General features: G+C 49.2%; 1 protein-coding gene and 1 long non-coding RNA gene across 2 annotated transcripts in view; both read left to right on the plus strand.

Annotated features, from left to right (window-relative positions):
* Positions 1–24,627, plus strand: part of LOC309566786 — a 1,174,540-nt gene that overhangs the window by 857,378 nt on the left and 292,535 nt on the right. The gene's annotated exons all lie outside the window — the stretch shown is intronic.
* LOC309566899 (uncharacterized protein) lies at positions 1,056–22,855 on the plus strand (the record flags this gene model as incomplete). Its single annotated transcript, XM_082272241.1, has 2 exons — positions 1,056–1,260; positions 22,260–22,855. 2 exons carry the CDS (start codon positions 1,056–1,058, stop codon positions 22,853–22,855), a joined length of 801 nt encoding a protein of 266 aa, XP_082128367.1.

Below are 24,627 nucleotides of genomic sequence, written 5' to 3' on the forward strand. Positions count from 1 at the left end.
AGAGGTGCCTGATGTGTTCCAGATGGAAGGAGTGATGCTGGATGAGAATGTTCCGGCTAAAGTGTTTTTTCCCTTGAAGAAGAAGGAGAGCCGAGAAGTGAAATCCCCCTCCGCGCTAGACAGCCCTCGGCTGGGGCTCAACTACATGAGTAAGGAAGGAGACAGAGCAGCCATATCCCCTGCTTCATTCTATGCTGATATGAGCCATTTGGTGGACAGTCTGGTCCTTAATGGAACAAGTGGGGCTGGGCAAAATTACAGCAAGCTGCGTTTCTTCTCGGGGCAGTCACCCACCCCTACAGGTGAAGAGGACTTCGAGAGCTGGATGAGCCAGGCCGAATGGAGTGTAGCTGAGTCAGTGAAGAGACAGAGGGTGAGTGAGAGTTTGAGGGGCCCTGCGGCTGAAGTTATATGGAACCTGACCTGTTATACAAATTTAACCACACTCATCAACAGAGAAGGGAGAAGTTGTCAGAATACATCTCCTGAGTTGATAAGATGCTGCACCAGATTCTCTTGAGGAAAGGCGTTGACCCTAAGGAGGCTGACTGGGTGCGACTGGACCAAGTACTACAAGGGGCTCGGCACAATCATCCTATTGTCTTAAAGCTGCTACTGAAAGGATTTAAGGATACCCCTACCTGCCCTGAACTTATGCGGGAGGTAAGAAAGGAAGAAGCTCTGTTGGAAGAGAAGAGTCATGGGGTAAGGGAGCTGTTAAACAATGAATGGAGAAGGGAGAGAGCTACCGTTCGGCTAGTGAGAGTGGAAAACAGCCTCTCGGAAGATGAGAGTGAAGCGGACTTGGAATTGAACCTCCAGGAGAATGCTGCAGATAGGAAGAAATCCGAGGAAGGTTCACCCTCAACTGACTTGATGCTCCAGGTGGCTCAAGCGCAGACCCAGATGTGTCAGACGCTTATGCAAGTCATGGAGGCCCAGGGGAAAGTCCCTGAGATGCGGGAAACCTTTAAAGGATCTAATCTTTTCTCCCCCCCCCCCCCCTGGGACTGAGGATGTTTCACTTGTGGAGAAAAGGGACACTTCAGGGCCCAATGTCCAAAACGGGCCTTAGTCCTGAAATAATGGAAGAATCTGTTGATGAAAATCTAAGTTCCTCCCCCATTGAATTGATTGAAAATCTGATTGGGAGTCAAAGTTTGGAGATGCCTGCATCCTTGGATGAAGTGAGCCTTCCTAATGACCTGCAAGTATCATCAATTAGTTCTGATACACAAGTGATAGAGAACATCTCTGAAAGTAACAGTGGAGTATTTTCTAGATTGCGACGGGAGATACATTCTCCCAAGAGACTCACTATAGTACGTTGGGGGAAAGTTCTGAAGAACATATTTCAACAGCACAATGATCTATGTCAGCAGTTGGCACTTTGACTGAAAGCTCTCATGAATAAAGTTCCATTCCACCCACTGACACTATCAGGTTGACCACTGATCTTTTGTTGGCCTTTTGCAAGAGTAATCCAGGTTTGTCAGATAACATGTATAATAAATTAAATTGTTAGACAGTGCTTTTATTAACCAGTTTTCAGTTCTCAATAAATGCTACTTTAGATGATTGATTAAGACTTTCACAATGGAATAATTTGTGTTTTAAAGGCTCCATTATCTTTGGGGATCAAAGATGTTCAAGTGGGGGGAGGATGTAGCCTGGTCGCAAGGCTAGTGTTGTTCAGACTGTTGTTCTGTCATTAAAGTTTTACCAAGGATGGACTTGTGAATTATGGGAGATGTAGTTCTGGGAGGAGCAAGGACCATAGACTGCTTATGTGATTGGACTCTTCTCCCAGGGAGCAATGTGACTCGTGGAGCCTGATGGGAGTGTCTTTATAAAGGGGAGCGGGACCAATTCTCGCTCTCTTGCCTCGAGGACAGCGCACTGTGAGGAGGGATAGAGCTGCTGCGGAGTGCAGAAGAGTAGGCCGGAGGCCTTGCAGGGGACAACGGAGTCTGAGTGATCGGTGTGAGGAAGGATCTCGGTAGTGTGACCGAGTGGAAGATTGCCCTGAGAGGCCGTGAGTGTCGCCAAGGAGAGCGGGACACTACTGGAGTGGACTGCGTAGCGGAGTTCGTCACATTGGGTGAGAGAAATCCAATTTAGAATATCTGTTGTGCTTTTAGACTGAGCCAGGGCGGGACTGCAGAGCTGTTTTAGCAGAAGGCCATATTAATTCTAACGGTCGCCACAGGACACTGTAGTTCTGCATAGTGTGTGGTGGATCAGAAGGACTTGCCCCTCCCTCCCAGTTCAAGATTGACTGCCAACTGTGGAGTACCAGAACCTATTTTCTCCCTTCCTGTTTGGATTACAATTACTGTTTATTACCGTGGGGATTACAGTTAATCAATCACCTTTACTGTGGATTACAAATACTTTCTTTGGATTGGCTGAGGACACCATTGCCAGCGAAGACTAGTGAGGCCTCACTCATTCAGGAGACTCTTGCAATCTAGTGTAAAGGGGGCCCCCAATAGTATACAGAGTGCACTCTGATAGTTAGCTTGGTGCAGACCTATTAGAACTGCTAAGAAGTTATTAAGGGTAGAGTTATTCTTTAAGCACTGTCAAATATTGAGTTGTGGTCACTCTCGCATTACACTTGAGAAATAGTGTACTGACAGGATTATAAAACATTTAATCCTTTAGTATATATACATATCCATATAAACATGTTAGGACTGTACTTTGATCCTGAGTGCTGAACCCTCTTCAGTTATAGGTTGGGGATTCAGGATCTACTTTGTCATTAATGTTCCTGCCTTAACTGATCTGTTGGTACTGTTTGTGCATTTTTTCTAAAACTCAAACTAAAGATTAGTAAACCTAATTCTTTATTGCCATTTTGTGTCGTTCTCAATCATTTACAATGATAGAACCTATAGTGTCAAGTGGGTTGGACAACACTCAGGGCAACCAAAGTGAGGAGGAGGTATCCACACTTAGCCACTCCCCAGGGGGCAGGGCTACAGAGGACAGAGGAAGTGAATAAGCTTTAATTTAGATTACTGTTTTTCCTTCAAAACATCTAGAATGTTTGCAACAGATTTTATTTCTTAAGGCATGCATGGTATAGTACACCATCTTTTCACTTAGCATCTTATTTTTTGCTTCTAATTTATCATGGACTAGTATTTTGAGATCAGCGGTATTCACATATACAAAGATGGTCAATAGTCATTCTTTGTATATAGCATGTGGCACTCACTTGACAATATTGCTAGCATGTGTGCTTCTATGACAGTGATGGCGAATCCGTGGCACAGGTGTCAGAACTGTCACGCAGAGACCTCTCTGTGGGCACGCAAACTATACTCCCTCAAAATCCTATATGAAGTGGCGACTGCATGCCGCCCAGTGGATAGAGAGAACCGGCCATTGTGACAGCTGCCGATGACAGGACTGCTTACACTTGTCTTCTCCTCAGACACCCTCATCACCTTCCCACTTCCGACTCTTGTGTCTGGCTCCTTCCCTCTTCTCACCTCAGTTTCGGCTGACACGCCCCAGTCCTGCCTGATGTCACACGTGTCTCTGGCTAAGTGGATGATGGGAAACTCAGTTGGAGAGAGAGAAACAGTGATTTTCTACAGAGGGACCTCATATCATCCCCTCATAAGAGAGACAGAGGAGTGTGAGGGTGTCCTATATAGAGGTCAGTGGGTTTCAGGGGGTCTGATATAGAAGTAGGTAGATGTCTGGAATCTTATATAGATGTATCTAGGTATCAGGGGTTCTTATATAGAGGTAAGTGGGTGTCAGGGGATCTTGTATATAGGTGGGTAGGTGTCTTATATAGAAGGAAGTGAGTATCAGGGTATTTGGAGGTCTCATATAGAGGTCAGTAGGTGTCTGGAGTCTTATATAGAAGTCAGTAGGCATCAGGGGGTCCTATATAGAGGTCAGTAGGTGTCAGGGGGTCTTATATAGAGGTCAGTGTGTTAGGTGGTCTTCGTAGGTGTCTGGAGTCTTATAGAGATCGGTAGGTGCCTGGATTCTTATATAGAGGTAGCGTGTAGAAGGGTCTTATATAGAGGTTGGCAGGTATTGGGGGTTTTATATAGAAGTCAGTAGTTGTCAGGGAGTCTCATGAAAAGATGACTCTAGTATTTCTTGATAAAGGTAATTGTGTCAGAGGGTCTTATATTGAGGCCAGTAGGTGTTGGAGGCTTTATTTAAAAGTAGGTAGGTGTCAGCGGGTCTTATATAGAGGTCAGTAGGTGTTGGGGGTCTAGTATACAGGTCAATAGGTGTCAGGGGGTTTTATATAGAGGTCAGCAAGTTGGTTTTGTGTTGCAGTTAGGGCAGTTTGGGCACTCGGGCTCAAAAAGGTTCACCATCATTGTTCTATGATGTTTACAAGTGCCTGTACATCACTGTATTAGACTGACAACATTGTAATTTTCCATTTAATTACATTGTGCAAGATTTTTTTGTAGTACACTTTATTTTTATCCCATGTACTGTTTCTTGATCCTTTATTCTTAGACGTTTTGTAATGAATCTTCACTGTGATAACATATGTGGCCGCTGGCAAACAAGGTTTTATATACCCAAACCTAGCAACTTACAATATTGTGAAATGACACAGAGCTAGTGAATATAACAAAAGCACACAAATAAATAAAGTGTTCAATGTGACAAACATGACGTCTCTCCTAAATCAAAGTCCATATATGTATAATCAGATAAAAAAGATCTTCTACCATTCAGCGGATTATTGCAGTGAAAAGACAGCAGTGCCACCACCTTAATGGCTAAGTTCCCCTTTGTTCACCGTTTTTTTTTTTTTTTCATTCCAGCTACCCTATATACCAGTATAGCATTAATATACTTATTTTGCTAAAATAAAACAGCTTTCCATTCATTTCTACACAGGCTTACCTCAATCTCTTCATAGCTGTTTAAACTCACTGCTCGATTACTTCCGCCTTACTTCCTGGTCAGACTTTAGGTCATGACACAGGAAGGAGTTTACCAGCTGATCTCATTAGCACACCTAAAGTCTGACCAGGAAGTAGGACAGAAGTAATCACGCAGTGTGTTTAAACAGCTATGAAGAGGGTTAGGTAAGTCGGTGTAGAATTAATGGAAAGCTGTTTTGTTTTTGCAAAATAAGTACATTAATGCTATACTAGTACATAGGGTAGCTGCAATAATAAAAAAAAAATGGTGAACCTAGCCTTTAAGGTGGTGGCACTTAGTGCTTTTGTTATACTACAATGATCCGCTGAATGGTAGAAGATCTTTTTGTCTGAATATATGCATATGGACTTTGATTTAAGAAAGATGTCATGTTTGTCACATTGAACACTTTATTTATTTGTATGCTTTTGTTATATTCACTGGCTCTGCATCATTTCACAATATTGGTTAAGGGTAATAGGGGCCAAGAAACAGTACATGGGATAAATATAAAGTGTACAAAAAATCTTGCACAATGTAATTAAGTAAGTACATTAATGCTATATTGGTACATAGGGGAGCTGGAATTTTGAAAAAAAAAGGTGAACAAAGGTGAACTTAGCCTTTAACCACTATTTACTGCGGCGGTCAGCCCCTCACAGGCAAAGCGACGTAGTACTACGCCGCTAGCCTGTGAGGCTCTAGGGGGTGAGTGCGCGCCGCCGGAGGCACGCTCCCGCGTGGTCACGGACACCACCGCGGGTCCGCCGGGCACTCGCGATCGTCCATTACACCGGAAGAAAGGCAGGCGGCTGATGTAAACAAAGCCGCCTGTCATTCTTCCCTGTGTAAGAATGGAGATCAGACGGTTCTACTATGTAGGACCGTTGATCTCTGTTCTTACACTAGCAGCCATGTCAAATCACAGTTAGAATTACGCCCCTAGGACACACTTAACCCCTCCCTCTCCAATACAGTTAACTCCTTCACTGCCAGTGTCATTTTTACAGTAACAGTGCATATGTATAGCACTGATTACTGTAGAAATGTCACTGGTAACCCCAAAAGTGTCAAAAATGTCAGTCAAGGGTCCGATCTGTCCGCCGCAATGTCGCAGTACCGCAAAAAAAATCGCAGATCGCCGCCATTACTCGTTAAAAAAAAAACAACAAAAATGACAAAAATCTTTCCCTTTGTTAGTCAATGCGATAACTTTTGCGCAAACCAATCAAAATACGCTTTTTGTGATTTTATTTTTTACCAAACATATGTAGCATAAAACAAATTGGCCAAAAATGTTAAAAAATTTAGATTTTTACATTTTTTTGGGGAATTTCATATAAAAAAATGTGAAAAAAAATTGTTATTTTTGCAAAATTTACGCTATTTTTTTGTTTATAGAGCATGATCAAAAAATCGCACAGATGATCAAATACCACCAAAAGAAAGCTTTGTTTGTGGAAAAAAAAGGACGTCAAATTCGTTTAGGTACAGTGTCACACGACCGCGCAATTGTCCGTTAAAGTCACGCAGTGCCGAATCAGGAAGGGGGTAAAATCTTCCGGGGCTTAAGTGGGTAATCAAATCCACATTCACCAGGCCATAAGCTGTAACAGGTACAGCAGACACAGCATGTTAAACACAGATCCTCCCCAGGTGTATTCACTTCCACTCTGTCCCTGGGTGCCGAGGTCATGCCGCTGCAGAATTCTGGGTCATCAGTGGCTCTCTTCGTGAGTTTTTACTGGTTTTTTTTTTACTATCACATTGTTTTAACTGGATGACTGATTCTGTTCAACAATACCTTTACAAAAAATTTTATTTAAACTACTACACTATCACTAACTTTCTGTTGGCTCCTTGGTGAGCTCTATCTGTTCCAAAGAGAGTTGTCTTTTTGCTGTTACCAAGAGGAGTGAACCCAGAGTCAAAGTGAACAAACCTGAGAAGGATCTGTGCCTAATGCCCCATACACACGCATCGATAGTTGGCCGTGAATTTTCGGCCAACGTCCGATCGGCCGATTTTCGGCTTGTTAGTATGATGCTTTCGACAACCGACTCCGACTTTTCGGCAGAATAAAATCTGGTGTGCAGGCTATAAAATTTTTGTTGGCCGTCAACACAACGGCCGATTTTTTTTGTCAGTCAGTACAGATTTCGGCAGACAAAAATCTGATGAGCAAGACTGGGCATGCTCAGAGAAGAAAAAACACACGGAAAGTAAACCAGCACATGACATCACTTCTGAAGTTGATTTTTGTTGGCCGAGAAAATTCGTGTGCAGCCTAGAGCACATTTCAACCAACACAACAACACTGGACAAAAGTCGGCCAATCGGTCGGCCGATAATCGTTGCGTGTGTACGAGGCATTAGAAGCATGCTCTGTCTGCTGTATCTGTTACAGCGTATGGCAGTGGCGGCCGGTGCATAGGGGGCGCCAGGGCGCCGCCCCCCTACCCCTAAAAAAAAAAAAGGAAAAAAAAAAAACGAACAAATAAAGTTGTTCAAAAAAAAAATTGGGTTCGCCGGCCTGAACCCAAGGAACTGGTGGCTGTGGGGGGGGGGGGGGGGGGGTGGGGTTACGTCCCAGAAGAGGCGCCGATTGGCTGCCTTCTGGGGGGGTAGGTGGGTATCCTGGGCGCAAGTCTTTGCGGTTGGACACCCCCACTTTCTGATATCCTGGCTGTGATTGGTCCAGTCTACAGCCTGGACCAATCATCATCCAGGATATCGCTGACGTCGCAATGGGGGCGGTGCCGGTGCGTGCGTCAGTCACTCACCGTCACCGCCGCTCAGAGAAGAGGAGAGGCCGCCCGTCGGTTCCCGCCGCCGAGACGACGAGGGAGAAGGACCCGCCGCAGAAGAGGAGGAAGAAGCTGAGCCGCGCCGCCGCCAGGTAAGTTTGAACGGAGCAGGCCGCCCGCCGGTTCCCGCCGCTGAGACGAGGGAGAAGGACCCGCCGCAGAAGAGGAAGAAGCTGAGCCGCCCCGCCGCCAGGTAAGTTTGAAGGGAGCACGCACGCTGACACTCTGCAATCATTGGGGGACAATGCTGGCTCTCTGCAATCATTGGGGGACAATGCTGGCGCTCTGCAATCATTGGGGGGCAATGCTGGCGCTCTGCAATCATTGGGGGACAATGCTGTGGCGCTCTGCAATCATTGGGGGACAATGCTGTGGCGCTCTGCAATCATTGGGGGACAATGCTGTGGCGCTCTGCAATCATTGGGGGACAAAGCTGTGGCGCTCTGCAATCATTGGGGGACAATGCTGTGGCGCTCTGCAATCATTGGGGGACAATGCTGTGGGCACTCTGCAATCATTAGGGGACAATGCTGTGGCGCTCTGCAATCATTGGGGACAATGCTGTGGCGCTCTGCAGTGATTGGGGACAATGCTGTGGCGCTCTGCATTGAAAGGGGCTCGCACGCTGAACTCTTCATTGATGGGGGCACGGAACAGTTGCATTGAAGGGGGCACGCACGCTGAACTCTGCACAGTGTTTATTGCATTGAAGGGGGCACAGCACAGTTGCATTGAAGGGGGCATGCACGCTGAACTCTGCATTGTGGGGGCACAGCACAGTGTTCATTGCATTGAAGGGGGCACAGCACAGTTGCATTGAAGGGGGCATGCACGCTGAACTCTGCATTGTTGGGGCACAGCACAGAGTTCATTGCATTGAAGGGGGCACAGTGTTTATTGCATTGAAGGGAGCACAGCACAGTGTTTATTGCATTGAAGGGGGCACAGCACAGTGTTTATTGCATTGAAGGGGGCACAGCACAGTGTTTATTGTATTGAAGGGGGCACAGCACAGTGTTTATTGCATTGTGGGGGCACAGCACAGTGTTCATTGCATTGAAGGGGGCACAGCACAGTGTTTATTGCATTGAAGGGGGCACAGCACAGTGTTTATTGCATTGAAGGGGGCACAGCACATTGTTCATTGCATTGAAGGGGGCACAGCACAGTTGCATTGAAGGGGGCATGCACGCTGAACTCTGCATTGTGGGGGCACAGCACAGTGTTTATTGCATTGAAGGGGGCACAGCACAATGTTCATTTTTTACATAGTTAGTAAGGTTGAAAAAAGACATCAGTCCATCCAGTTCAACCTATGATGCGTGTGTGTGTTTGCTTTTAACCGTACATTGTATACCCCTGTATGTTGTGGTCTTTAAGGTGTCCATCTACTAGTTTTTTGAAACTATCGATGCTCCCTGCTGATTCGACTGCTTGTGGAAGAGAATTCCACATCCTTACTGCTCTTACAGTGAAGAACCCCTTACGCACTTTAAGGTTAAACCGCCTTTCCTCTAGTTTTAGTGAGTGGCCACGTGTCTTATTGTATCTCCTTTCTCTGAATAGTTTGTTCCTTATGCTCGGGTCACCAGTACAGTATTTGTACATTGATATCATATCCCCCCTCAATCGTCTTTTCTCCAGAGAGAAAAGGTTCAGTGCTTGTAGTCTTTCCTCATAGCTGATGTCCTCCATTCCCCTAATTATTTTTGTTGCCCTTCTCTGGACTTTCTCCAATTCCAGCACATCCTTCCTGAGGACCGGTGCCCAGAACTGGACAGCATACTCCAGATGTGGCCGGACCAGAGTCTTGTAGAGCGGGAGAATAATCTCTTTATTTCTGGAGTGAATCCCCTTTTTTATACATCCCAGTATTCTGTTGGCTTTGCTTGCGGCGGCTTGGCATTGCATGCCACTGCCAAGCTTGTTGTCTACCAGTACCCCCAAGTCCTTTTCCATCCTAGACTCACCCAGAGGTTCCCCCCCTAGTGAGTAGCTTGCTTTCTGGTTTCTGGCCCCCAAGTGCATTACTTTACATTTTTCAACATTAAACCTCATCTGCCATGTAGTTGCCCACCCCGTTATTTTGTTCAGGTCTGCTTGCAAGGTTTCCACATCCTGCATAGAAGATATTGGCATGCCTAGTTTAGTATCATCTGCAAATACTGAGATTGTACTCGATATCCCCTCCTCTAGATCGTTTATGAACAAATTAAACAGGATTGGTCCCAGGACAGAACCCTGGGGGACCCCACTTTCCACACCCGCCCAATCCGAGTACTCCCCATTAATCACCACCCTCTGTACTCTCCCCTGGAGCCAGTTCTCTATCCAGGTACTCACCTTATGGTCCATACCTACCTTCCTTAGTTTGTACAGTAATCGTTTGTGGGGAACGGTGTCAAAGGCCTTTGCAAAGTCCAGATACACCACATCCACAGGCTTACCTTTATCTAGGTGGCTGCTCACTTCATCGTAGAAGGTTAATAGATTGGTTTGGCAAGAACGATTTTTCATGAATCCATGCTGATTACTACTTATAATACCGTTTTTATTACTAAAGTCTTGTATGTGGTCCCTTAACATCCCCTCCAAAATTTTGCAGACTACAGATGTTAGGCTGACCGGCCTATAGTTACCCGGGATATATCTCGGCCCCTTCTTAAATATTGGTACCACGTTGGCTTTTTTCCAATCAGCTGGCACCATACCCGTCTGTAAACTATCCTTAAAGATCAAGAATAATGGTCTGGCAATCACCTGGCTGAGCTCATTAAGAACCCTCGGGTGCAAGCCATCCGGTCCCGGGGATTTATTTATGTTAAGTTTCTCTAGTTTAGCTCTAAGTCTATCTTCTGTTAACCATGGCGGCACTTCCTGAGGTGTATTATCGGCCTTACAAGCTGGGTTCGTGTAGCCCCCCGATTCTTTTGTGAAGACTGAAGAGAAGAAATTATTTAACACTTCCGCCTTTTCTCTGTCCTCAGTGGCCATATTTCCTTTGTCATCTTTTATGGGGCCAATGTGTTCTGACCTCGCTTTCTTACTGTTTATATACTTAAAGAACTTCTTGGGGTTCTTTTTACTCTCTTCCGCTATATGTCTCTCGTGTTCTATTTTAGCCGCCCTGATTTCATCTTTACATTTCTTATTACACTCTTTGTAATGCTTAAATGCTGCCAATGACCCCTCAGTCTTGTATTTTTTGAAGGCCTTTTCTTTAGCACTAATATACATTTTTATGTTGGAGTTTAGCCATCCAGGGTTTATTTTTGCTCTTTTAAATTTATTTCCCTTTGGAATGCACTGGCCAATCCCCCTGTTTAGTATGCTCTTGAAGCACTCCCATTTTTCCTCCGTGTTCTTTGTTTCCAGGGTTCTATCCCAATTGATATTTTCTAGCAGCGAGCGCAGTTTAGGGAAATTGGCTCTTTTGAAATTCAGTGTCCTTATATTACCCCTCTGCTTCCTATTACTGTAATTAATACTGAAACTTATTGACCTATGGTCACTGTTTCCTAAGTTGTCCCGTATTTCTATATCCGTGATCAGGTCTGTATCGTTGGTAATCAGTAGGTTAAGTACCGCATTGTTTCTTGTCTGTGCATTCACCATCTGACCCATAAAATTGTCCTGCAAAACATTTAGGAACTGCCTAGCCTTGGCTGAGTGCGCGGTTCCTTCTGCCCAGTCTATATCTGGATAATTAAAGTCCCCCATTATAATGACATTTCCCAACCTTGCTGCCAATCCTATCTGTAAAAGGAGGGCCGCCTCACCCTCCTCCCTCTGGTTGGGGGGCCTATAGCATACGCCCAATATTAACTTCCCCGCCGTGCCATCCCTTTGAAGCTCTACCCATAGGGATTCTGCCTCATCCCTAGCTCCATTATTAATATCATCCCTCATATTTACCTGTATGCTGTTCTTAATATACAGACATACCCCTCCCCCTTTTTTACCTTCTCTATCTCTGCGATAAAGGGAATACCCCTGAATGGTCGCCATCCAATCATGAGAGCTGTCAAACCAAGTCTCAGTTATCCCCACAAAATCTAAGTCCTCCTCAAACATCAGCAGCTCCAGTTCTCCCATCTTGTTGGCCAGGCTTCTGGCATTGGTATACAAACCTCGTAATTTTGATCGGTTATATTTATCCTCATTTGATGTTTTTAGGCTGCTCTCTTGATTTTTCCCCATACCCACCCTGGGTATAGGAGCTCCGAACACCCTAACGCTAATGCCCCCATTTCTGCCCTCTGAAACTTGCTTTCCACTGGCTAATTCTACATCTGTACCCTCCCCCCCATTCCCTAGTTTAAAAGCCCCTCTAACTTTTTGGCCATCCTCTCACCCAGTACGGCTGCACCCACCCCATTTAGGTGCAATCCGTCCCTACCAAAGAGCCGGTGACCGACTGAGAAGTCAGCCCAGTTCTCCAGGAACCCGAAACCCTCCTTACTACACCAGCTGCTCAGCCACTCGTTAACTTCCCTAATCTCCCGCTGCCTCTCTGGTGTGGCTCGAGGTACAGGTAGTATTTCGGAAAATACTACCTTGGAGGTCCTAGTCCTCAACTTAGCGCCTAAGTCCCTGAAATCGTTTAGGACTCTCCGTCTTCCTCTGCCTATGTCATTGGTACCCACATGTACCATGACAGCTGGGTCTTCCCCAGCCCCACCCAATAATCTGTCCATCCGATCCGCAATGTGCCGAACCCGAGCGCCCGGCAAACAACAGACTGTTCGGCGCACACGGTCTTTGTCACAGATTACACTATCTGTCCTTCTAATAATTGAGTCCCCTACCACCAGCACCTGTCTTTCCTTTCCCTTTCTCCCAGCCTCACTGGAGGAGTTCTTCCCCTGGCAGCTAGGGGCGTCGCTCTGCTCCAGCAATGCTGGTCCCTGACTGGTTTCCCCAACATCACACAACGGGGCGTATCTATTGGGGTGCTCCAGCCCAGGATCAGCCTCCTTGACTTGTCCCCTTCTACCCCTCCTAACTGTCACCCCTCTGCTCTGCTCTGATGCCTGCACCTCCGATACTCCGCCCACCTCTGTGCAGACCCCTGCCTGCACCTGACTGGTACGATCCTGGCTCTCCTCCGGTATGGACATTCGTCTCAGTGTTGCCAGCTGCTTCCCTAGATTCAGGACCTGAGCTTCCAGGGAAGCAACGTGCTTACATTTTGCGCATTTGTATTCGCCCTCGATCACATGTCTGAGGAACGCATACATATTACAAGATGTACACCGAGTCGCATCTCCACACCCGCCGGGCATTGTACCTACTATCTAATCTAATGGGGATTCAGTAATTTAAGTCTATCCTATGTGGCTATTTCCTGGCTTCCTAACGCTACCTTCTCACCCTCTGGTGTTCCGCTACACTCACTTGACACTCAGTTGCACAACACTCACAATCTCACAGCCCGGTCAGTCTCACGACACTCCCAGTCGCACCACCCGGTCAGTCGCACAACACTCCTGTCGCACACACTCACAGTCTCACAGCCCGATTTAGTTGCACCACACTCACAATCGCACAGCCGGTCAGTCGCACAACACTCTCAGTTGCCCAACACTCAGTTGCACAGCCCAGTCAGTCGCACCACACTCACAGTCGCAAGGACACTCGCCAGTCGCACGGACGCTCACCAGTCGCACGGACGCTCACCAGTCGCAAGGACGCTCACCAGTCGCAAGGGCGCTCACCAGACGCAAGGACGCTCACCAGACGCAAGGACACTCACCAGACGCAAGGACACTCACCAGACGCAAGGACGCTCACCAGTCGCAAGGACACTCACCAGTCGCAAGGACACTCACCAGTCGCAAGGAAACTCACCAGTCGCAGGGACGCTCACCAGTCGCAAGGATGCTCACCAGTCGATAGATACTCACCAGTGGTAAGATGCTCACCAGTCGCTAGATACTCACCAGTCGCAAGGATGCTCACCAGTGGTAAGATACTCACCAGTCGCAAGGACACTCCCAGTTGCAAGGATACTCACCAGGTACTCACTGAGCCTCAGTGTTCAACCTCAGTCACCAGTCCTGTGTGTGTCCCTTTAAGCCTGACACTTGCTTAGGCTCCTGCCTCCCTCCTCTGTCACCTGCCGATCAGTCTCCCCTCAGCTCCTCTCCCTGCCAATGTCCAGGTCAGGTATTTTGCGTCTCCTCTGCCCCCCTGCCCTCTCTCTGTCTGCCCGCCCTTGCGGGGGGGTTACCTCACCTCTCGCTGCCCGCACACCACGCTCTCACCTCTGGGGGAGGGGGGGTTCTCGCACCGCTCTTCTCAGGAGGGGGGGTTCTCGCACCGCTCTTCTCAGGAGAGGGGGGGTTCTCGCACCGCTCGCCGCCGCTCAGGAGGGGGGGGGGGTTTGCACCGCTCGCCGCCGCTCTTCTTAGGAGGGGGGGGGGTGATCACACACACTCACTCGCTCGCTCACACACGCTCTCCTCTCACACGTCCGCCTCTGCTCCCGCGCTGCTCAGCCTCTGCTCCCGCACTGCACCAGTCCGCAGCACAGCACCACCTGCCGGGCTGGTGGTGAGTTATAAAAGATATTCATTGCATTGAAGGGGGCACGCACGCTGAACTCTGCATTGAAGGGGGCATGTACACTGGTCTCTGCATTGAAAGGGGGCATGTACGCTGGTCACTGCATTGAAAGGGGGCATATACCATCTCCTGTACCATGACCTGTGACATGCCTATACCATCACCTGTGCCATGCCTATACCATATCTGTGCCATGCCTATACCATCACCTGTGCCATGCCTGTACCATCACCTGTGCCATGCCTGTACCATCACCTATGCCATGCCTATACCATCACCTGTGCCATGCCTGTACCATGACTTCAAAGTCACTCAATTTTTTACTGCGTTTTTTGACGCGAAGCAATACCTATTACATTTTTCTTTTTGCGCCCCCCCCAAAAATTTTGAGCACCAGCCGCCACTGGCGTATGGTCTTGTAAATGTGCATTAAGGTGGTGGCACTTGGTGTTTTTGTTACACTACAATGATCTCCTGTATGGTGGAAGATCTTCTTTATCTGAATATATATGGACTTTGATTTAAGAGAGACATCAGGTTTGAGTTTGCATACTTCCACTTTTGAAGTCAAATTTGAGGAATCCCTCTAAATGTTTATGTGTTCCCATTCCCACAACATGCCAAGACTTTTTTTATGCTGTAAATATTTTTTACGCTGCAGATATTTCTCATAGGAAAGGGTCATGGTTGACTGCAAGTATTTTGAAAATTGTTCTGCGGCCTATAGATGGTTCTTTGGTAATAGACTGTTTAATGCTGGGAGCAGGGTTTAGCAGCAGAAGGGGTCGGTGTTAATTAGGGTTGAGCAGAAGTCCAACAGAGATGCAGTCAGAATCCATGGTGTCACTGGCTAGACAAAATCAATTCCTACATTGTAAAAGGGGGCTCTGTAAAGTTCCTTGCAGTTGGGAATTCTCTTTCTCTCTGCATATTTCCATTAATTGTCCTTGACTGACCTAAATGTTAAGTTAGTTGAGGGCATGGCATGTTATCTAGAAAAATGTCCTATTTATTAGGACAAATGCCTTTATAAAACAGGCAGTGGATTTCTAAGTCTGCTGTATACTGATTACTAAATCAAAGTAAATTACATCTGGACACAGGTTTCATTGTCTGACTAAATCATTGAGAACACTTGACATATTCACAACCATTTTTATGAATTTTCTTTACTCTCTCTCACACATAGACTAATCATAACACGAGATTTACCATCTTTTATTTTCTCACTTTAAGAATTTTGCACAGATGCAAATCTGTTGAACACCACACCCCTCTATACAATGACAACTGCAAATGGCAAGTACTGGCTGTTTTTTTGCCAAACCGTGCCCACCTGTAAGGCCAAACAGTGCCCACCTGTGATGCTAATCGGTGCCCATCCGTAATGCCTAGGCGTGCCCATCAGTATGCCTGTCAGTGCCTCCTCATCAGTGCTGCATCCCAGTGACATTTATCAGTGCCCATCATTGCCGCCGATCAGTGCCCATAAGTGCTGCATATCAGTGCACATGAGTGCCCATCAGTGCTCCCCATCAGTGCCTGTCAGTGCAGCCTCATCAGTGCCTGTCAGTGAAAGAGAAAATGTACTTATTTACAAAATGTTATAACAGAAACGAAGAGTGGTGGTCAAATACCACCAAAAGAAAGCTCTATTTGTGGGGAAAAAAATGATAAAAATTGAATTTGGGCTCAGTGTTGCATGACCGCGCAATTGTCATTCAAAGTGTGACAGCGCTGAAAGCTGAAAATTGGCAAGGGCAGGAAGGAGGTGAAAGTGCCCAATATTGAAGTGGTAAAGAATAAGTTCACCTTGAGAAAAAAAAACAATAAAATGCAAATTTGCAGCTAAAAAAAGCATGCATTTATTTATTTTTTTCTTAGGAGACTGAAGAGTATTGCACCCATGATCAGCAGATCACAGGAGCAGTCTCATGTAATAAGTTCTAAAGGTAAACTTATCCTTTAAAGTTTAAATCTGACACAAGCAAATATGTTCTAAATGTTAGAGGCATGTGTATTCTTGGTGTGCTTTGCATACAGGTCCTTCTCAAAAAATTAGCATATTGTGATAAAGTTCATTATTTTCTGTAATGTACTGATAAACATTAGACTTTCATATATTTTAGATTCATTACACACAACTGAAGTAGTGCAAGCCTTTTATTGTTTTAATATTGATGATTTTGGCATACAGCTCATGAAAAACCAAAATTCCTATCTCAAAAAATTAGCATATTTCATCCGACCAATAAAAAAAAAAAAGTGTTTTTAATACAAAAAAAGTCACCCTTTAAATAATTATGTTCAGTTATGTCACTTTGCATGTGAGCGGCTGACTGCCGCCATATATAGTCATGCGGCAGTCGGCAAGTGGTTAACCCATCAGCAGGATCCATATCTGCTCCTTTGTGCAGGGAGGAACAGGATGAGCACTGCCAGAGACCTGCAAAATGGCTTTCAGCAGGCCACTGGTGTGAATGTCTCTGGCCAAACAATCAGAAACAGACTTTATGAGGGTGGCCTGAGAGCCCGACGTCCTCTAGTGGGCCCTGTGCTCATTGCCTGGCACCATGGAGTTCGATTGGCATTTGCCATTGAACACCAGATTTAGCAGGTCCACCACTGGCGCCCTGTGCTTTTCACAGGTGAGAGCATGTGACAGACGTGAAAGGGTCTGGAGAAGCTGTGGAGAACATTATGCTGCCTGTAACATCGTTCAGCATGACGTGTTTGGTGGTTGGTCAGTGATGGTCTAAGGAGGCATATCCATGGAAGGACGCACAGACTTTTACAGGCTAGACAATCACACCCTGACTGCCATTAGGTATCAGGATGACATCTTTGGACACATTGTCAGACCCTAAGTTGGTGCAGTGGGTCCTGGGTTCCTCCTGGTGCATGACAGTGCCTTTCCTCATGTGGTAAGAGTATGCAGCCAGTTCCTGGAGGATGAGATTGATACCATTGAATGGCCCCCACGCTTGCCTGACTTAAATCCAATAGAAAAGCTCTGGGACATTATGTTTTGGTCCATCTGATGCTGCCAGGTTGCACCTCAGTCTGTTCAAGAGCTCAGTGATGCCCTGGTCCAGATCTGGGAGGAAATAGCCCATCTGTCGTCTCATTAGGAGAATGCTCCGACGTTGTCAGGCATGCATACAAGAACGTGGGGGGCCATACAAACTATGGAGTACCATTTTGAGTTGCTACAAAGCAAGGCCCGAAGCGAAAAAAAAAAAAAAAAAAAAAAAAAAAAAAAAAATAGCGCAGGGCAGACATGACCATGTGAAGAGGGGAGACAGGGCAGGTGTGAGTTAAATTGTTTTGAGTTGGGGGGTATTCAGGGATTGGTGTATCAGGTTTGGGAGGGGTTGAGGTACAGTTAGGAGGGGTGGCCCCTCAGATTGGAGGTCAGTGGAAGTTCAACGGACGAAGGAAGAAGAAGCTTGGTCACCCACCTTTTTCACTGCAGAGCATCTCACCTCAGCTTCCCTGGTCTGTGATGGCGGATTTGGATGTTTTGCTGGAGCAAATTAAGGCCGCTGCCGCGGTGAAGGGGACTGAGTGGCTCCGGTCCCAGGTCTCCACGTTGATGGGGGTTCAGGACTCTGCACAGGATTCGGAGGGGCTTGCGGTCCCGCGGGCTCGGCGGTCACGGCCGCCGGAGCGTTTTTCACCGGACCCTTCCCCTCGAGCTCAGCGTCATCCTAGGAGCCCCGACAGGGACCCTTCAGGGCCGCCGGCTAAGCGTACTCCTGCTGCGGCCGTGCGCGCCTCTGGGAGGAATCCTCTGCATGGACGGAGCTCTGGGGGTAGTGGGGGGAGGCGGCCTTCGGTCTCTCCCCGTCCCTCTCGCCGGGGTGCTACTGGACTGGCGGGCTCCCCTACTGGCGATGCTCCGGTCGGAGGGGTGCCTCGGCGTGGGAGCGGCTTCATGGCGGCCGGTGGCAGCAGTGATCGGCGGGACTCGGAGTCGGACTCGGCTGGGCGCAGAGAGATGACGCGGCGGGGCAAGTCACGTGGCCGGGTCATCGGATGTTCGGCTGGTTCACAGAGGTCTCCGTCGGGCGGAGCTGGAGTACGGGGGCGTGGACGCCTGTCGCTCGGCTCTGCAGATGGCGGGAGTGCGACACCTGGTGGACGGATGTCGGCGGTGCCCGGGGACGATCGTTCGGACGGCGAGGTGTCCGGATCGGATGTGGAAGAGGATGTCGGTGGTCGGTCGGCGACGAGGGAGGCTGGATCGGCGGCTGGGGGCGCCCCCCCTGGGCAGACAGGTGGGGTCACAATTCCTTCTCTGGCTTTGTCTGATTTGCGGGGCTTGTTTGATGTGGGGGGTGGGAGTGCTGGAGGGGCTCGGGGGGTGGGGGTGTCCCGGCCGGTGGGGGCGGGGACCCCGGAAGGGGGTGATGATGGGGGTTTGAGGGGCTTCCTCCTGGGTCTACGGGACCTCTTGGGGCGTTTGCCCCCGGGGGACGGGGGCCGCTTGTCTCCAGCGGCGGCTTGGGTGCCTCCGGCGGGGGGCTCGGGCACGGAGCCGGGGGGGGCCCCGGGGCTGGCGGGGCCGTCTTCCACGGGGCTAGTTGCGGGGGGGGCTGGGGCCCCTCCCCAGGTTGTTGGTGCGCCGGCAGTGGTGGCAGTGACGGCCGGGGCGGCGGGGGACAAGACCGGGACGGCGAAGGAGGGGAAGGCGGACGCTGTTCGCCTGGACGATTCAGCGAAAGGTGAGGTATATGTTTGTTTTGAGGGCCCATTGGGGGCACATTTGAAGCAGGAAGTCCGGGAGAAGATCTGGAAGGGTGAGTACGTGGAAATCTTCACGCTGTTGCCCCTCGAGAAGTTTCACCTGGACAGGGTTAAACCGGAGGAGCGCAAGAAGGAGGACGAGGAGGCGCGACGCTATCGGCTTATCCCTCGGACCTTCGCCAATTGGCTGCAGGCCTTTGCCATTCTGGCGGGCGTCATAGGGGAAAAGGCGCCGGAAAACTGCTCGGCCCTGTTCTGCTACATGGACGCTGTAGGGGAAGCCTATCGGGTTTAAGGGGGGTCGGCCTGGCTGCGGTACGAAGAACAGTTCCGGCAGCGGAAGGCGGTTAGGCCGTCCTTGCGGTGGGACCACAAGGACATCAGCCTGTGGATGCGGCTCATGTCGTCTGCGAAGGCTCCGAATCAGTTTTTTCCAGGGGGGGCCGGTGGTTCTGCGACCCCGGGACAGCCGGCCGCAAAGAGGAGGGGTTTCTGCTGGCAATTTAATGAGGGTTCCTGTAAGTTCGGTGGCACATGTCGCTTCAAACATGAATGCTCCGGTTGCGGAGGTTCCCATTCCTTGGCTCGGTGTTTTAAGTCCGGAAAAGGGCGGTCCGGAGAGCCTTCGCACAAAGGGGACGACGCCGGTGAGGGTGGAAAGGCTGCGGCCTTTTCTAGATAGGTACCCCGATAGGGCGGCTGCCCGACTTCTGGGGGAGGGTTTTGCGGTGGGTTTTCGTATCCCTTGCTCTTTGGCCTCGGTGCCGCCGGTGGCGAGGAATTTGCGTTCGGCATTGCGCCACCCTTTGGTGGTGTCGGATAAGTTGCACAAGGAAGTGGCTCTCGGTCGCATGGCGGGCCCGTTCTCGGAGGTGCCGGTGCGTGACTTGGTGGTTTCGCCGTTGGGGGTGGTTCCCAAGAAAGAACCCAACAAATTTCGCCTCATTCACCACCTCTCCTTCCCAAAGGGTGGGTCTGTGAATGACGCCATCGACCCGGATGCCTGTACGGTGTCTTACATTTCCTTTGACGCCGCGGTGGCCTGGGTGCGACATTATGGGCGGGGGGCCTTGATGGCCAAATCGGACATTGAGGCGGCGTTCAGGTTGCTCCCGGTTCACCCGGACAGTTTTCGATTGCTGGGCTGCCGGTGGCAAGGGGCGTATTATGTGGATCGCTGCCTTCCTATGGGCTGTTCCATATCGTGCGCGCTGTTTGAGACCTTCAGTTCCTTTGTGGAGTGGGTGGTTCGGGAGGTTTCCGGTGTGAATTCGGTGATCCACTATTTGGACGACTTTCTGTGTGTGGGCCCGCCCTCTTCCAACGGGTGCGCGATCCTGCTTGCCACGTTGCAGCATGTGGCCGGGAGCTTCGGCATTCCGTTGGCCCCCGACAAGACGGAAGGCCCGACCACGGTGCTCAGCTTCCTGGGCATTGTCGTGGATTCGGAGGCCATGGAGTGTCGCCTACCGGAGGATAAATTGGGGGCTTTGAGAGCTGAAATTGAAGGGGTGCTGGGTTTGCGCAAGATTCAGTTGCGCAGCTTGCAGTCGTTGCTGGGTAAATTGAATTTTGCCTGCCGCATTATGCCCATGGGCCGGGTTTTCTGCCGACGGCTGTCGGCGGCGACTTCGGGGGTGAAGTTGCCCACTCACTTCGTCAGGCTCAACAGGGAACACAGGGATGACTTGCGTCTGTGGCACGGTTTTTTGGCCACATACAATGGTAGATCCTTGTGGATGGCCGGGCCGATCAGCAACTTTGATTTGGAACTGTTTACCGATGCTGCTGGTTCGGCGGGGTACGGGGCTTTTCACCGGGGGGCGTGGAGCGCCGCCCCTTGGCCGGGGGCATGGCAGGTAGCGGGGCTGGTCAGCAACTTGGTGTTGCTGGAACTGTTCCCGGTGGTGGTGGCCCTGGAGATTTGGGGGGCGGAGTTCAGGAACCTGAAGGTTCGCCTCCATTGCGACAATCTCGGGGTGGTTCAGGTGATCAACCGCGCGTCGGCTTCGTCTCAGCCGGTGGTGCGCCTCCTCAGGTATTTGGTGTTGCGGTGTCTACGGTTGAATGTTTTCCTGTACGCTGTGCACATTCCGGGGGTTAAGAATGATATTGCTGACGCGCTGTCTCGTTTACAGTGGGACAGGTTCCGGGAGTTGGCACCGGCAGCGGAGCAACGCGGAGTCACGTGTCCGGAGTGGCTATGGGGGATTGCCTTGGGGTCCTCGCTGGATGGATCAGGAAGTCGGTGAGCGAGTCCACGTGGTCGGCTTATTGCAAGGTATGGTTGGAGTGGCTGGAGGTGTTGCGGGTGGCATCGCTGGATCCTCTGGGTCCGGAGGTCAGGTGGGTGTTGCTTTCTTTTGTCTCTGATCATTTTGAGAGGGGCGCGTCGGCTTCCGCTGTGGCTCGCAAGTTGTCCGGCTTGGCCTTTCTGTTTAAATTTCTGGGTTGTCAGGATTACACGAAGGACTTCGTGGTGAGACAAGCGTTACGGGGCTATTCCAGGGCTTATCGGAGGAGGGACACTAGGCGCCCGGTGTCCTTCGCTCTTTTGCAGGACGTCTGCCGGCAATTGGGGGAGCACTGCGCCTCGAGTTACGAGGTGGTGTTGTTTAAGGCGGCCTTTTCTCTCGCTTTTTTCGGGGCTTTCCGGATTGGGGAATTGGTCAGCTCCTCCCGGACGGTGCCGGGGGGCCTATTGGGTCAGGATGTCTCTGTCGGTCGGGAGGGGGTTACTATCCTCCTTCGACGGTCCAAAACGGACCAGAGTGGCAAGGGGGTCCGTGTCCGGTTGTTCGCGGTGCCGTCTTCACCGCTGTGCCCGGTAGGGGCGGTTCGGGATTACTGGGCAATCCGCCCTTCGCGGCCCGGTTCATTTTTAATGCATGCGGACGGGTCGTCGTTATCTCGTTTTCAATTTGTATCGGTGTTCAGAAGGTGTGTGGGCTCTTTGGGTTTGGATGCCAGTAGGTTTGCATCTCATTCCTTTCGGATCGGGGCGGCCACTGAGGCTGCACGCTGGGGATTGAACGACGATGCGGTCAAACGCATTGGGCGCTGGGAGTCTAGGAGGTTCTTGTTGTACGTTCGTCCACAGCTGTTGGTGTAGGGTATGTACGGGGGGTGGTTTTGTTGTTGGGGGGGTGTGGGCCCGGCTGGTTATCTGATTATTGGTTGGTTTTCTTTTCCTTTTGTCCCCTTTTCTTGTAGGTTTGGAACCCTGCCTTGTTTGGATCGTGGGACACTCGTATGTTTTCTGGGGGGCCCGGAGAGCTGATGTGCGTCCTAATGGTAGACAACTTGGTTTTTCTCGGCACGAGGCTTGTGTCAGGTGGCTGGGGGTGCCGGGGCTTACTTGGGGCAGGGTCCTTCCCGAAGTGCATCGTTTCGCCCAGTTGGACAGGCAGCCAGATGTTTTGGTGCTGCATGCCGGGGGCAACGATTTGGGGGCCAGGTCCGCGCGGGCCTTGATCAAGGACATAAAGTTGGATTTCCTTCGGCTGCGCACGGCTTTTCCGGCGCTGCTTGTAGTTTGGTCGGATATGGTGGCCCGCACGTCCTGGCGCATGGCCAGGTCGGTCGCGCGCCTTAATAAGGCTCGGATTAAGTTGAACAAGGAAGTGGGGCGCTTTGTGTGTCGGAATGGGGGGTTGGTGGTTCGCCACCTGGAGTTGGAAGTGGACACATGGCGGTATCTGCGGGATGATGGAGTCCACCTCAATGCGGTGGGTATAGATTTATGGGCCCTGGGATTACAGGATGGGATCCAGCGAGCCTTGAGGGTTTGGAGGGGCACGCAAGGGTAAGGTGTCACCCTTGGGTGCTGGTGGCGTTTTGTTGGTCTTTGCTGGCGGGGGAGGTGAACAGTTTAGGATAAGGGTATGGTTGGGACTCATCGTTGGTATGGGTCCCTATGGTGCATTCCATTTAATGTCAGTTTAAATGGAATTCAAAATGGTGGCACTGCGGGGAGTGGTTTGTCTCCGAGCCGGTGACGCGGCTGGAGGCCTATCAGGGCACAGGTCCCGCAGTGCAGGATTTGGAATTATTTGGAGGAGCCTCAAAGACCAACAGGCCTAATGACTGATTGTTTTATGTTTGTAAGGAATGTTTTTTCTCCTTATGTTAATTTTAAGGTAAAAAGGGTTAATAAAATGGCTGCTGTGGCCAATTAACTCCAAGCACGGTGTGGTCTCAATTATTTAGGTAAAGGGAAAGGTTTATGGCATGGGGGTGGAGCCTTTGGCTTTAAGCAGCCTAAGAGTTTGGGGGTGACATCTATTCTACATTGGTCAAGCAAGGCCCGAAGCGAAAAAAAAAAAAAAATAGCGCAGGGCAGACATGACCATGTGAAGAGGGGAGACAGGGCAGGTGTGAGTTAAATTAAATTGTTTTGAGTTGGGGGGTATTCAGGGATTGGTGTATCAGGTTTGGGAGGGGTTGAGGTACAGTTAGGAGGGGTGGCCCCTCAGATTGGAGGTCAGTGGAAGTTCAACGGACGAAGGAAGAAGAAGCTTCCCACCCACCCTCCCTAATTTCTGGGACTGTTCTGGTTGATTTTGATTCATGTCTTTTGTGCTTTCTGTCCTTTCTGGGGGAATTTTATATTGTCATGGCAGCTGGGCGTTTTGTTGGTCTTTGCTGGCGGGGGAGGTGAACAGTTTAGGATAAGGGTATGGTTGGGACTCATCGTTGGTATGGGTCCCTATGGTGCATTCCATTTAATGTCAGTTTAAATGGAATTCAAAATGGTGGCACTGCGGGGAGTGGTTTGTCTCCGAGCCGGTGACGCGGCTGGAGGCCTATCAGGGCACAGGTCCCGCAGTGCAGGATTTGGAATTATTTGGAGGAGCCTCAAAGACCAACAGGCCTAATGACTGATTGTTTTATGTTTGTAAGGAATGTTTTTTCTCCTTATGTTAATTTTAAGGTAAAAAGGGTTAATAAAATGGCTGCTGTGGCCAATTAACTCCAAGCACGGTGTGGTCTCAATTATTTAGGTAAAGGGAAAGGTTTATGGCATGGGGGTGGAGCCTTTGGCTTTAAGCAGCCTAAGAGTTTGGGGGTGACATCTATTCTACATTGGTCATGAAATTTCAGCAAAATGGACTAGCCTACTGCATCATTTTTTCACTTTGATTTTTCAGGGTGTCTTTGAATTCAGCCCTCTATAGGGTGATAATTTTCCTTTCCATTAAACAATGTGGCATCCTTTAATTCCTAACACATTACCCAGTCCATATCCGTATAGATATCCAGCATATTTTTCCTAATTGAGATCTCATGTGTTTTCAAAGTGTTCCTTTAATTTTTTTGCAGTGTGTGTGTGTGTGTATATATACAGTATATGTATATATATATATATATATATATATATATATATATATATATATATATATATAATGTATGTATATATATAGCACTACTCCCTTGGGAGCTGCTGATTACGGGTTCCCCTGGGTTACCATTAGCAACAACATGACAGGTTGACATTTTCCCAAGTGTTTTAGCTCAGTCAGGAAACAGTCCAGTATCTTTGGTTTTTATGTTTTATTTGGAACTTGGATAGGAGAAGGGA

The sequence above is a fragment of the Pelophylax lessonae genome (assembly GCF_965119305.1).
Source record: "Pelophylax lessonae genome assembly, chromosome: 11".
Lineage (NCBI taxonomy): Eukaryota > Metazoa > Chordata > Amphibia > Anura > Ranidae > Pelophylax > Pelophylax lessonae.